At 35.0% G+C, this 13,981-nt stretch overlaps 1 protein-coding gene across 1 annotated transcript; it reads left to right on the plus strand.

Moving 5' to 3' along the window:
* The first annotated feature begins 207 nt into the window (after positions 1–207).
* On the plus strand, positions 208–13,904 carry LOC124926161 (K(+) efflux antiporter 2, chloroplastic-like). Its single transcript, XM_047466340.1, has 20 exons — positions 208–1,953; positions 2,543–2,714; positions 3,077–3,167; positions 3,640–3,776; positions 3,859–3,918; positions 4,021–4,140; positions 5,255–5,323; positions 6,300–6,365; positions 6,603–6,692; positions 7,551–7,655; positions 7,733–7,861; positions 8,101–8,310; positions 9,831–9,980; positions 10,432–10,485; positions 10,594–10,652; positions 11,677–11,743; positions 11,832–12,008; positions 12,116–12,172; positions 13,368–13,442; positions 13,516–13,904. Exons 1-20 carry the CDS (start codon positions 275–277, stop codon positions 13,636–13,638), a joined length of 3,690 nt encoding a protein of 1,229 aa, XP_047322296.1. The 5' UTR covers positions 208–274; the 3' UTR covers positions 13,639–13,904.
* The last annotated feature ends 77 nt before the right edge of the window (positions 13,905–13,981 follow it).

Genomic DNA, 13,981 nt, shown 5'->3' on the forward strand with positions numbered 1-13,981 from the left:
AATCTTCCAATTAGTTATATATATGCAGTTAGGTATCTCTTATCCGATGGATATGCATACTTCTCCTTATTATTTTTACAAAAAATGATAAAATGAAGTGTTCTTTGACATCTTTAACATTTGATAGGATTTAAGTAACTAAGCTTGTAGTCAGTTGGCCTTTTGAATCTGATTCTAGTCTACATTTTTCATTTTCCACCAGGAGTTTCTGAATCCTATTATATGTAGTGTTGCTGATTTGCATGCTGTATCTACGAGAATACTAGAGTTAGACATGGAATTGACTTATAGTTTGCGGAATTCAAACATGTTGTGCGGTGGTAACGGCGCCAGTTTTGAGATATACCAGTTGGATACAAACTGGAAATCTAGAGGGAGGAGTTCCTGTTCTAGTTTTAGTGGAAACACAAGAATCAAAGCCTGTTACAGAAAGAAACTTAAGTATATGCCTGTGTTCAATGCTAGATTTATGTATTCAAATCTGATTAAAGGAGATGTTGGTAGAGAGTTGTGGGGACGGAGCTACTTCAGTTCCACTCTTAGTAATGACTTCTACACTTCCCTGGGAACAACACAGTTATGCTGCCAAGGCAGTGATTCCACATCTTATATAGATGGGGATGACCAAGGCAACAACAGGGTTAAAAGTGATACTGAAGAGAGCCAAGGAATGGATAATAATACCAGTACAGAGTTGAATAGTTCAGGAACGGAGGTCAGGGGTGAAGAGAAGGTGGTGCCTAGCTTGGATGAATTGAGAGAAGTGTTGCAGAAAGCCCTTAATGAATTGGAGGTCACGAGGCTCAACAGTACCATGTTTGAGGAGAAGGCTCAGAGAATATCAGAAACTGCGATTGCATTAAAGGATGAAGCAGCGAATGCTTGGAATAATGTTAACTCTACCTTACAAACTGTTATTGAGATTGCCAGTGAAGAAGCTGTTACGAAAGAAGCTGCTCATAAAGCAACAATGGCCCTTTCTTTGGCTGAAGCAAGACTTCAGGTGGCAATGGATTCATTAGAAGCAGCAAAGAAAATAAATGTTTCCCCAGACTCTTCAGGACAGCGTGACTCTAAATATGATAGTGACGAGGAGGGACTGGCCTCTTTGACAAAAAGGGAAGAAACACTTTTGGTTGCGCAAAATGATGTTAAAGAGTGCCAGAATACATTGGCCAATTGCGAGTCAGAACTGAAACGGGTGCAATGCAGAAAAGAGGAGCTGCAGAAGGAAGTAGATACATTAAATGATATTGCAGAGAAAGCAGAACTTATTGCTTCAAAGGCAGAAGAAGACGTGGCAAGCATAATGCTTTTGGCAGAACAAGCTGTTGCCTTTGAACTTGAAGCTGCTAAACGTGTAAGTGATGCCAAGATTCCTTTACAGAAAGCAGAGAAAATTATTTCTTCACAAATTGATATCCCAGAAATATCAACTCAACCAAGTGGGTCTTCCTCTCAAGGCTATGTTTCAAGTGAAGAGACAATCATCGAGGAGGAAGGGGTGAATCAGCAAAAGTCAGGAGATAACACTATTGGAAAGGATGTGGATCTAGTGGTTGAAATTGATTCTTTGTTAGGTGATGTTACACCTCCAAGCCAGTTTGGTGGACCTGGAAAGGGTCTGGAAGACTCTAGTTTATCTTATGAAAGTGATCAGGATAACAAGAAACCAAGTTCTGAATCATTAAAAGAAATTGAATCAGATTTGGAGAAGTCCAAAATTACGGCTCAAACAAAAAAGCCTGATATTCAGAAGGACTTTACCAGAGACGGATCACCCCTTAATTCTCCCAAAGCATTACTGAAGAAATCATCTCGTTTCTTTTCTGCTTCTTTCTTTTCTTCGGATGACACAGAGTTCTCACCAACATCATTTTTCCAAGGTCTTGTGGAATCTGGTTGGAAGCAATTGCCTAAGCTGATTGTTGGTTCATTGCTTATTGGTGCTGGGTAAGTAATCATGCTCACTTTTCTGCTGATTTCTCTACCTTAACATAATACATGTTACATCGAGACTTTCAAAGCTGTCAATGATAGTTGATACTCTCTTAAATCAAAATAAATATTCTCAAAGTACTCATTAAGAAATATATTGTGTATATGTACAAGTGTTTATAAAGTTCATTATATTATTGCTGTAATTGATCATAATAATATATACAAAACAGATCAGAGAGTTCTTCCTCTGATCCAAATTCAAAATATACTCCATCTATCTATTTGCATACTTTAATTTGGTATGGTACGGAATTTACCTCTAATAACGAATATTGGTGCAGAAAGTTTGGATGTGTAGTAGTAGGAGAAGTGCATGAGACAGAATTTCGATATTAACTCTTAGTTGCATCGGATTTTCTCTCTTAGTTGCATTGGATGCTTGAGTACATGATTTATATGATACAAATTCTAGCTATTAATGTGAACTTTTTAAGCTAAATAAATTCAAGTTAATGTAGGAGACTCTTTCTTATTATGCATAGAAATTGCAGTATCTTTTGTGGACACATAACAGTTCTATCACTGCTAATATATTCCTCAGGGTTGCCTTTTATATGAAACGGGCAGATAGTATCAACCAATTATTTCAACAACCAGATGTTATCACCTCAAGTATTGATGAAGTGTCAACAACTTCAGAGCGTTTTGTCTACCAAGTTCAGAAATTGCCAAATAGAATTAAGAAACTTATGAAAATGATTCCACATCAAGAGGTACTCATTAAGTGTTGTTTCAATATTCTTTAGCACTTGAAACTCAAGGTATCAAAATCTACTGCTGTCTTTATCCCTGCATGTACGATGACTGCTCCTATTTGAATGTCATACTTCTGTGGCATATTATATTTTTAAAAATATCATCCATCAAGTTTTCAAATTTACTCTTTTACATACCATGGAAAATTGAAAGATCCAATTAAACAAGACTAATAACAATTTTGTAAATTTACTTGCAGTGCACATTTCTAAACGACATTCTAGGTCTTATGAAACAATCTGAAGATTACTTTCTATGTTCTGTATGATCAGTTAATCCAAGTTACAATGTGCAATCTTTTTCCCCTTGGAAATTTCAGATGAACGAGGAAGAAGCTTCCCTTGTTGACATGTTGTGGCTATTGCTGGCTAGTGTTATTTTTGTGCCTGTTTTCCAGAAAATACCTGGAGGTAACATAATTCTCCATTTCTCTGGAAGTGCGAGTCCGATTTTGTTATTTGTTTGGAGCTTCTATATCTCCTCCTTTTTTTTGTCCATATGCATGGTGTATTTTGTGACTTTTAGTATATAGTGCTGATAACATTTGGCAATATCCAATCACAAAACAATATCATGGTCCTCCTAGGTAGCTTCACTTCAAGCTTCTTATCTAGATTCTAGACACTCTTTATTTTTATTATTCATTGGCTATACTGAACTAAAGTCATTTTCTAGTTGGTTCATTCTCATGAATTCCATATAGTAGGTCTAAGGGTTCTGTCTTTTTCCCATCAATTACCTATAGAGAAAATCTTCATGAGTTTAGTTGTTTGTTTCCTTGATTTAGTTCATATCTGCGAGTGTAGCTCTTGTTTTATTGTTTTAGTTTCTATATCCATGTTTTACATTGATGACATGTCTTATACCTGTTCTCATTTTTAGGCAGTCCTGTACTTGGGTATCTGGTTGCTGGCATTTTAATCGGACCCTATGGACTCTCTATTATTCGCAATGTACATGCTACAAAGGCAATAGCTGAATTTGGAGTAGTTTTCTTGCTCTTCAATATTGGATTAGAGGTAGGGACCACAAGATTTTCTTCCTAGCTCAGCTTTACCTGTCACAAGAAGATTCCTAAGCTTTTGCGTGTTCATCTTACAGCTCTCTGTTGAAAGACTCAGTTCAATGAAAAAATATGTTTTTGGATTAGGGACTGCTCAGGTGATTGGCAACTTAATATCCTTATGTGCTATTAGTTCCACTTGAAAAGTTTTCAAGCTGGACCCCTTCTTACATAATCATGACTCTGGAGAAAATGTTCAGGTGTTAGTGACAGCTGCTGTTGTTGGACTTGTGGCTCACCTAGTTTCTGGACTGCCTGGTCCTGCTGCAATTGTAATTGGTAATGGCCTTGCATTGTCATCTACAGCTGTTGTCCTTCAGGTAAAAATAAGAGAAGTTTGTGTAAATTAGCATGGTCCATAAGAAACTCAGTTTTTGGCTATAAACCGACTACCCGCTGGGAATAACTTTTGATTCATTATTATGGATCTTTAGTTTTTAGATTTTTTATTTATCGGTTTCTAAATACTTAATCTATTTGTTGTTCTCTTATCAATTAATTAGGATGAGTTTTCTGAATTGTAACTCTTCTAAAGGATTTCTCCCTACTATTGTTGTATTTGTTATTACTCTCTCTTTCTCTTTTTTGAGAAGAGTGACTGATAGTCCTTTCATTAAAAATATCCCAAAATAGGGAAACGACATAATCGTTTTCGTGGGCAAAACAAACTTTTGCCTCAACATATTCGGAATAATTACTCTTTCTCTTGTTGATTGATATTGTGCCTGTCAAGTTTTCAAATATCAACTCATATATGAAGTTTAATATGCATGAGCAAATAATATAAATCATTATAGCTTTTGGGTGCATGATAAACAAGGCTGAAATTTCTACTTGGATCATCCATAAGAGTACTTATGAAGTCCTCATAATTTGCCTCTGATATTTCCTTTAGTTCATCATCATCTTCATGGATCTGTTTTAGTTCAGATGTTGTGATCTGCTGCCTTGAATTTGTGTTTTGAGTGGATTGGATTGAGATTTGAGCAGTGTTTATGGTATTATTTATCTTGAATCTCCATCCTTGGGATGCTTCTCCTTAGGATGCTTCTCCTTAGGATTTCAGGCTTTCTTTTCCCATCCCTCATTTTCTTTCTTCTTTCCCTTATTTCTCACTTTTTGGAAGGATGTTTGTATGTAAGATGTAGCTTTCACGTACAAGCTTTAACTTAAAATGAAACTTCTATTACTAATTCAAATTAGTAATAGAACATTGGATTCTTGTTAATCTATATATCAAATGAACTCACAACAGTAATAAAGTTCAGTAAAGTTCATTTTCCCATCCCTCATTTTGACTTTTATATGCTGTAATAAAGTTCATTATTTTGAAAGTATTTCCAAGCCTCATGAGCATATGTGCATCAGCTACCACCATTCAAATATTTCCGGGTTTAGCTAGCCAGGGAAATAACTTTTCCAGTTCTTATGCAGGTATTACAGGAACGAGGTGAAAGTACATCTCGTCATGGACGATCTACGTTTTCTGTGTTACTATTTCAGGTATTCCATGATCTCAGAAGTCAGAAGCTATTCAATAATGTTGGATTTAGATTTCAATATTTTTTTAAGATAAAACTGTTTCAGCTCAAATTTGTTTTTGTTAGTGGACATGCTTATTCTTGGATACATATTATCTGGGTGCCATTGTGCATAGTAGGAGTTAATTTCAACAGTAGAACCTAGACTTAGAACAAGGAATAAGTACCTGATAGTAACAGATGAGAATGGAGAATGGAGAATCTGTAGAATATAGAAGGTAGTTACTGATAGAGCCTACTACATATGAAAAGTATGATTAGAGGAGATGATGAATCTGAGATTGAATTAGAAAAGGTAAAGGAACTAGAGAAACCTTGAGAGAGAATTCAGACTAGCTAATAATCCAAAACTTCTTTTCCCGCCTTCTTCCTTCTTAATCCATTTAATCGTCACTTTATTGTTATAATGCTGCTAACCGTAGCTTGTTAACTTCTTCAACTGAATGAACTACTAATTGTTAAATGCTGTTCTCTTCAGCTTATTTAGTCCTGCTGTCTCAGCTTCTAACCATGTCAGCTTATTCCAGGGTTAGATTAACTAACCCTATGGCTCTCTTGTAACACATTGTTATCTGTCTATATTTTAAACAGATTTGACTTAAAATTGCTAGTTCTGTTTTCCCTAGTCATTTTAGCTGATCTCCATCCATTTTCTGCAAGTTATTATGATCTCCATCCATTTTCTGAAAGTTATTATCAAGTAAATCCATCATAAATTAGTTTTGAAGTGCTAAATTTAGGTTAGCTCGATATGAAGAATGAAATATGGTAATTTTCATTCATTGTTTTCTTTATTCTCCTATGTCACGGTGGCTAACTTAGGTTAACTCCATACATACTTCTACCTTGCTTCATTTTAATCTTATGTGGCTCTATTATATTGTTTGTCGCATCTTTGAGTCAAAATCTTCTTATTTTCTTTCTCAATTTTCCTCCAGGATTTGGCTGTGGTGGTGCTATTGATACTTATACCTCTTATTTCACCCAATTCATCAAAAGGAGGGGTAATAGGTTCTATTATTTTTGTACATGAAGCATGTTTTGTGCACTAATCAACAAGAAGACATCACTTACTCTTATCCACAAATGTTGGAGATTTTGAAGTGAAATGAAGATTTTTTTTTTCTCATTCTTCCCCCTTGGTATTCATTTCTCGATTAGTATGCTCTAGAACAATTAATTATTTCACCTAACACTGCTAATACTGGTTTCTTCATTAGAGATAACTTTGTATTTTACAGATTGGGTTCCAAGCAATTGCTGAAGCTCTTGGTTTGGCTGCTGTAAAGGCTATTGTAGCCATTACGGCAATAATCGCTGGAGGACGCTTGGTGAGTTATATGTTGGTTGTGTTTTATAGAAAAGCACTTTAAAATTTGTAATTTCCTTTCATGCTTGAAATTGTAAATTATCCATCCTTCTCATAGAACTTCAATGAAGGTATCTTTGTTGTGCTATCTAAGGGGGGGATTTATTATTATGTGCTTGTTTCTATGATGTTAATGCAGTCATCCCTAGGATTTGATTAGACCAAGAAGGGAAATGAGAAGTCAAGAAGAATTCAAAAGGATAAGATAACATAAATTTGATTCGGTTGCACACTTAAACTGATTACATAAGTCCATATATATATAATAGGTTAATCTAAATTCTACTTTAATTGAAATACTAATACTACTTATCTAATTCTATTACAGGCAATACCAATACTAATAATACATAAACATAAATACTAATCATTATCTATTTATACCAACAAGCGAAGCAAAGCTCATCTTTAGGCCTAAATGCTTTGACGTAGCTCTTGTACGTAACATTACTTCCCATTGCGGTGGTGTTTTTTTGCATTCACTGTATTAGAGGTTCTGTCACCTCTTTTGGCAGAGATGTTGTGGATGATGGTTATGTCTGCCAATGATATGATGATAGATATAAGAAAACCAAGGATTTTATTTTAGATAAAATAACAGAACTGTAAAGAAGGATAGATAGATAACAATGGTACAAGCGCGAACATGCAACTCTGATACCAATGTAGCACACTCCCTAGGGTTTGATTAGACAAGAAGGGGTTATGAAATGCATAATTGTCAACCAATGGAAATCTTTTGAAATGCACAATAATCAACCTATTATTATATGCTTGTTTCTTTGATGTCACATTTTACATTTCTTTTTCTAATTCGCAGCTGCTTAGGCCAATATACAAGCAAATTGCTGAGAATAAAAATGCAGAGATATTTTCTGCAAATACGCTTCTTGTTATTTTGGGAACCAGTCTCCTTACAGCCAGAGTATGTAATATTGTTGAATATCAACTTTCAGATTTATTTAATATATGAGGATGTTTTTCTCACTTAAACAAAAACAGGCTGGTCTTTCCATGGCACTGGGAGCATTTTTGGCTGGTTTGCTTCTTGCGGAGACAGAATTCTCTTTGCAAGTGGAATCAGACATCGCTCCATATCGTGGCCTTCTATTGGGACTCTTCTTCATGACAGTAGGTCCCTGTTTCACTGCAGTATTTACATGCTGACAGTGTTATTACCACATTTGGAATTACAAAGAATAAGGATATTTTGAAGACTGAACAATTAATTTCTTTTGTACACACTTTATGGTATTTGAAAAATACTGTAATTGCTCCTAGTTTATTGAGAATGTTACTTTCTGCTAAAGATAGGATGTGATTGACGACCTAATCAAACTTACTGTTGAGCATTCTTGCTGTGTTGCCAGGTTGGGATGTCGATTGATCCAAAACTACTTGTTTCAAATTTCCCTGTTATTATGGGTACATTAGGTCTTCTCATTGGAGGAAAGACTTTATTGGTTGCCTTTATTGGTAGACTTTTTGGTATTTCACTCATCTCCGCCATTAGAGTTGGTCTTCTACTTGCTCCAGGAGGAGAATTTGCATTTGTGGCTTTCGGAGAGGCCGTTAATCAGGTTTTGCTCTCTAACAAGTTGATATTTTTATTGCACCTTGCTTAACCATCAATTGTTCATGGTACAAATCCCTATACCTTTAGCAGATGAACTTGAGGGGATGGCTTTCATTGTTCAGATTTTTCTGATTGATGTAGAGACTATGTTAAGTTTCATATTGAAACCGCTTTAGTAAAATGAATGGGGCACCTACATGTGATATCCAGTACACGAATGAGGGTTGCAACTTATGGTTACCCTTTGGAAACACTCTTTGGGCTTGTTGTGGTGGCCCATATAATTAGCTCAAGGCATCTATTGATCATTGTTGCAATGCCATTTCAAATTGTGGTTTAATGTTACACAAGAAATTGGAGTATCCATAACATGATATATGAGCCTGATAAGGACATGAGGAAAGTGGGAAGATTATGATATTCCAAATCCGTGAGAAAAGTGATTGTTCAGTGAATATGAGTGTGAGATTATTATGGTTGCATTCACGATACTCTTTTGACGTGGTTTGTTATCTATAACTCAGGGATTGTTTGATTTGGATTATAATTTTATGTGATGTTGTGATTAAAAATATTTATAAACTATCATAAAATACAATGTTTTGTTAACAGGTGTTTTAGGGTGATTACGTTGTAATAAATCAAATTAGATGTCAAAATAACATCATTTAATAGAAATAATTTTGTGAAGGATTGGGTTTTGCAGAAATCAAATTCTCAACAAACAAACCCTTTAGTATTCCTCTGATGATCTTTCTTTGCCCAAGTACTATTTCCAGATAATCTAGTATCCTTAGTTTGTTATGTACATGTTTATGTATCCTTTAGTTCTAACAGTGAGAATGGGTTCCTGCTGGGTAACTCAGTCACTTTTCACTTAAACCACTTAGAGGTGAATGTCACATTTTGGTTTTAGTTCCTTGTAATCATTTTAAGCTAGGCATGTAGTAGCTTATGAGTCTTAGACTACTAAATCAGCTGCAACTAAGTATATTCCCCATCTGACTTCATGCTTGGGGTATGACATATGATGGCTGTTACTCAATGCCCTGCAAAGAAAATGTTTAAAATTATTTTGAGCCTATTTGGGAATTAGTAATTGGTCACAATCTTTGTCACAATCACAGTCTCATTGAAAAATTGTCAAAGTTAAAATTGATAGTGATTCTTTTCAATTGGTACACAAATAATTTTAGATCATGATCCAGATTATATTGTGACTCTTGTTGTTTCATTTGGTATATAAATTATTTTTTCTAGATCATGGTCCAAATTGTAGTGTAATTTTTTGTTTAATTTGGTATTGAGTTTTTCTGGATCATGATCTAGATTATTTAATAAATCATTTTGATTTTGGAAAACATAACACAAATGTATACATTCTGGATAATGATCATCTTGAAAATTTTTATAACAAAATAACCCAATTATGCTGTTTGACAAAGAAACTTGAGTACATTTGCATCATGAATCATGATCATTGTGTCACAAAAAGAATGACTCTCTGCTAACTCATTTTTGTAGGGTATTATGTCTCCGCAGCTGTCTTCTTTACTGTTTCTTGTAGTTGGCATCTCAATGGCCCTCACTCCATGGTTAGCTGCTGGTGGCCAGTTAATAGCCAATCGTTTTGACTTACACGATGTCCGCAGTTTGTTGCCTGTGGAAAGTGAGGTAAACTAATTTAAGTTTCTACTGCTGTACTTAAAAAAACAGCTTTAGCTCTATACTGAACTATCTTTGAATGGTTCAATCTTTTGTCTCATTGTTTTTGAGAGCTGGATATATGCTAACTAACTAATGTTTTGGAAGAAAGGAGGGGCCTAGATTTTATGAAGAGCTGTCTTGATGATTTATTCAATAGAAACTTCGTTCTAAATATATTATAGAACGTAAATCTTATATTTTCTTGCATGGTTGAGCTCTTGCGCTTTTCTCCTTTGTAATAACAGCCAATGGATCAGACTAATTTTCTCATCTTATTTTCTATGTGAAAATGTTTGCAGGTTTTTTTTGTTGTGTTTTAGTTGCTGCGTAAAACAAAATTATTTAGAGTTTGCTTTAAAAATATCATTGAGAAAAAACTTGGGCAAACTCTTATCTCTCTTATTTTTTTCCCATCCAGACTGATGATCTGCAAGATCATATAATTATATGTGGATTTGGACGTGTTGGTCAGGTTTGTCACTGATGAAAGCATATATTGAGAGCATTTACTTCTTTATGTAACTTCATACATAACAAATCCATGTTTTCTGAATAAAGTTGTCTCGTGTGTGGTATGCAGATCATTGCACAACTTCTTTCAGAGCGACTAATTCCTTTTGTTGCCTTAGATGTAAGAAGGTATATGCCTGAGACCTTGGTTGTTAGCTGTCTTTCATATTGCCTTTTTCATGCATTATCCTTCCATGTGCTGCTTTGATTTCTCTTTCTAGTTATAATAGAAATTGATGTACTTGCAGATGCTTTAGAGGTATCCTAAACATAACTGCCAATGACACTATCTTATCACTTAATTTTCAGTTTTTTCAACATCCAACACTTAATTTTCAGTTTTTTCAAATGCACCTTTAGTTTCTCATTAGGCGTTCCATGCAACAGTTCCTGACATATGAACTAAGGATTACCATGAATATTGCCCATGTTTAAGAAAAAAAGGTTAAATTACTACTTGATTGAGAAATAATTCTGTTTTATTTAGATGGATGCCTTATGGAATAGCAGCCTGTGTTTTGTGAAGCTATAGAAAAAAGGCCATGGAACTGCAGGAAGTGTCATATAGGAAATATGACAATTGTTTAGGTCAAATTCTTTGGAAGGGAAAAAACTTATGGTGTTTGTACCTGGCCTATGAAAACATGTATAGGTCCTAGAAACCCTCTCCTCAGTCCAACTCGAAGAGAGCTGCATATTAAGTGTGTATATTTGTTTCCTAGCTGAGAACACACACACATATATTTTAAATTATGAGGCTGAAGTAAGTTCGATTCATATTTAATGCGCTTTGATTAAACTGGGATATGGCATATGGCGGTGGGATATTGTGCTAGAAAAGAGAACCAAGTCTAGAAAAAAAAAGGATTAAAAAAGAAGGGAAAATGGCAACTTATAGCTTTATGTTTGATTTAGTTTTCATTTTCTATACTGTTTTCCTGTGCCATATCATCCTGAATTTAATCACCTACTGCTGACCTTAAAACTCTCAAATATCTTCACGGATGCTTCAGCTGAGAAATCATTATTCTGGCATTGTTGGTTTATTAACAGTGTAGGAAAAAAAATTCTATAACCAAAACCTTATTGAAGTTTGAAATTTGAATACTTGATAGGCTTCCATCCAGATTACTTTTTTTTTCTAATGTGACAGTGATCGAGTAGCAATTGGTCGAGCACTTGATCTTCCTGTTTATTTTGGTGATGCTGGAAGTAAAGAGGTAGGTTAATTGTCTCAAAAAAAAAAACAAAAATCAAGCTCTTACCTTCTTCGCTTATCTAGTTTGGTATGGTATCCTCAAATACCAGGTTCTCCATAAAGTTGGTGCAGAAAGGGCTTGTGCAGCAGCAATAACCCTAGACTCCCCTGGTGCAAATTATAGAACCGTTTGGGCTTTGAGCAAGCATTTCCCCAATGTGAAGACATTTGTCCGTGCTCATGATGTTGATCATGGACTCAATTTGGAGAAAGCTGGAGCAACAGCTGTATATTCTTTTGCTATCTCCCTTTTACAAAAAAAATATAAAATCTTAATTTTTATGCAGTTTATATGTTTCAACTAACATTTTGAGTTTAAATTAAAAACTTGCAGGTTGTACCAGAGACTTTGGAACCAAGTCTACAGCTAGCTTCCGCCGTTCTTGCACAGGTAAGAAGCAGAATTTTCTGCTATTAAGAACGAGAAACTTTATCTGGTCAGGTTTAGTCATTCCTTAAAAATAAACATGATAGCATTGTAGTGATACAACTCAATTCTAGACGCTAGGATAAGAGAGGAATAGGCTATTGAACTTAAGAGGTTGAGCTCTCAAGTTTTCCTATAGAAATGTAAGTCAATTCAATTGCTAACTATATATAGCACAAGTGGCCTCTTTTTCCCACTCAATGTACTCTATAACAAAGTATTGTAGCAATTAAAAGTACCAAATATTCTTTCCACTAACGGCCCTCAGTCCATGCTTCTGTACACGTGGCGTGGTATGATTCGCCCAATATGTAAAAGGTTGAATTACTTGCTCCATCTTAGCTGTTGGATGTATATTTTTATAAAAGAAACAAAATTACCAGGTTAACCAATACTCCAATAGATTGACCCTAAATAGTCCTCTCCCAGTTCAACCAGGTCACCATGAGTAGGACTCCTACCATAACATATAAGTTTGAAATATTGTTTGGAAAACTTATTAATCAATTGATCAACCAGTACAAGTATCTTGATTTCGGGTACCAATGCGAAATCGACAACCAAATAATGTTTGGATAAGTGACTAAGCAAAATTGATAATTGTCAGATGAGGAATGACAAATGAGAGGCATCCATTTCCTTTGCTATTAGAATTTCAGTTGTAGATGTGTCTGACTTGTCGACATTGGGGCCGCAAGGTAACTTGAAGATGTACTTAATTCCCCTTTTATGATTGTACAAAAATGTTAGCAACAAAAGTTATAGTGGATTTAGGATTGTGAGTCTTGTATTACCAGAGTTTTCTTTATTATAAAGGAAAGGGTAACTTGAAGATGTCTTATATCCCCTTTATTACTTTATTTAGTATACAACGATCTAAATTATAGTGTACTTTTTATTTGTTTGGTATAGATAAAAAAAATCAGGATGATAATCAAGTTAACTTAGCTGATATTATCTAACATAAAAAATATAGATTTTTCTGAATTGTAATTGAGATGAAAAAAATACATTTCAAACCCAAAGGGTAGTTAATGTGAAAAGAGTATTTACCTATGAGATCAAGTGGGATTGTGCTAGTTTTCTCTATGGAATAAATCCTGGTTTTCAGATTATAACGTTGTGTGCGTGCTGTTGACTTTGTGTTCTCCCTGAACAGGCAAAACTGCCAATGTCAGAAATAGCTGCAGCAATCGATGAGTTCAGGTCTCGACATCTTTCTGAGCTTACCGAGGTACATCATCTTTGGCTGGGAACTTTGCTCTTTATTTGTTTGTTAGCTACTGATTTCCATTTTTTGGTTACAGCTCTGCCAAGCAAGTGGGAGTTGTCTCGGTTATGGATTCTCTAGCGTGAAGAGCAAATCGAAAACCCAACCTTCAGATTCATCTGATGATAATCAAGGCATTGAAGGAACTCTGGCAATATAAGAGTCTTACTCACAACACAGGAAAAAGAGCAATAAGACTGGAAAGTGTACAGAAATTACCCATATAGTGCTCCTACAAAACAGAATACACCAACCCTTACCTCTCTGAATTGATTGATTAGAAGGAGCCTCTTTCATTTCCTGGTGAGTTTCAGTTGCTTTAACTTGTTATTATGTATGATCTGCTCAAAATTAAATTATTCTCATTTCAATACTAAACTTCTAATTTCTTTCCATAATCTGAAGTTAACTGCGTTTGTTTCTTTAGTTTCAAATATGTCTTTTAAGGTTCAAAATTAAGGTATCCTAGTTCAAATGTTTTGTGCATGGTTACGGGTCAGACT

This window comes from Impatiens glandulifera, chromosome 2, assembly GCF_907164915.1.
Source record: "Impatiens glandulifera chromosome 2, dImpGla2.1, whole genome shotgun sequence".
In the NCBI taxonomy this organism is placed as follows: Eukaryota; Viridiplantae; Streptophyta; class Magnoliopsida; order Ericales; family Balsaminaceae; genus Impatiens; species Impatiens glandulifera.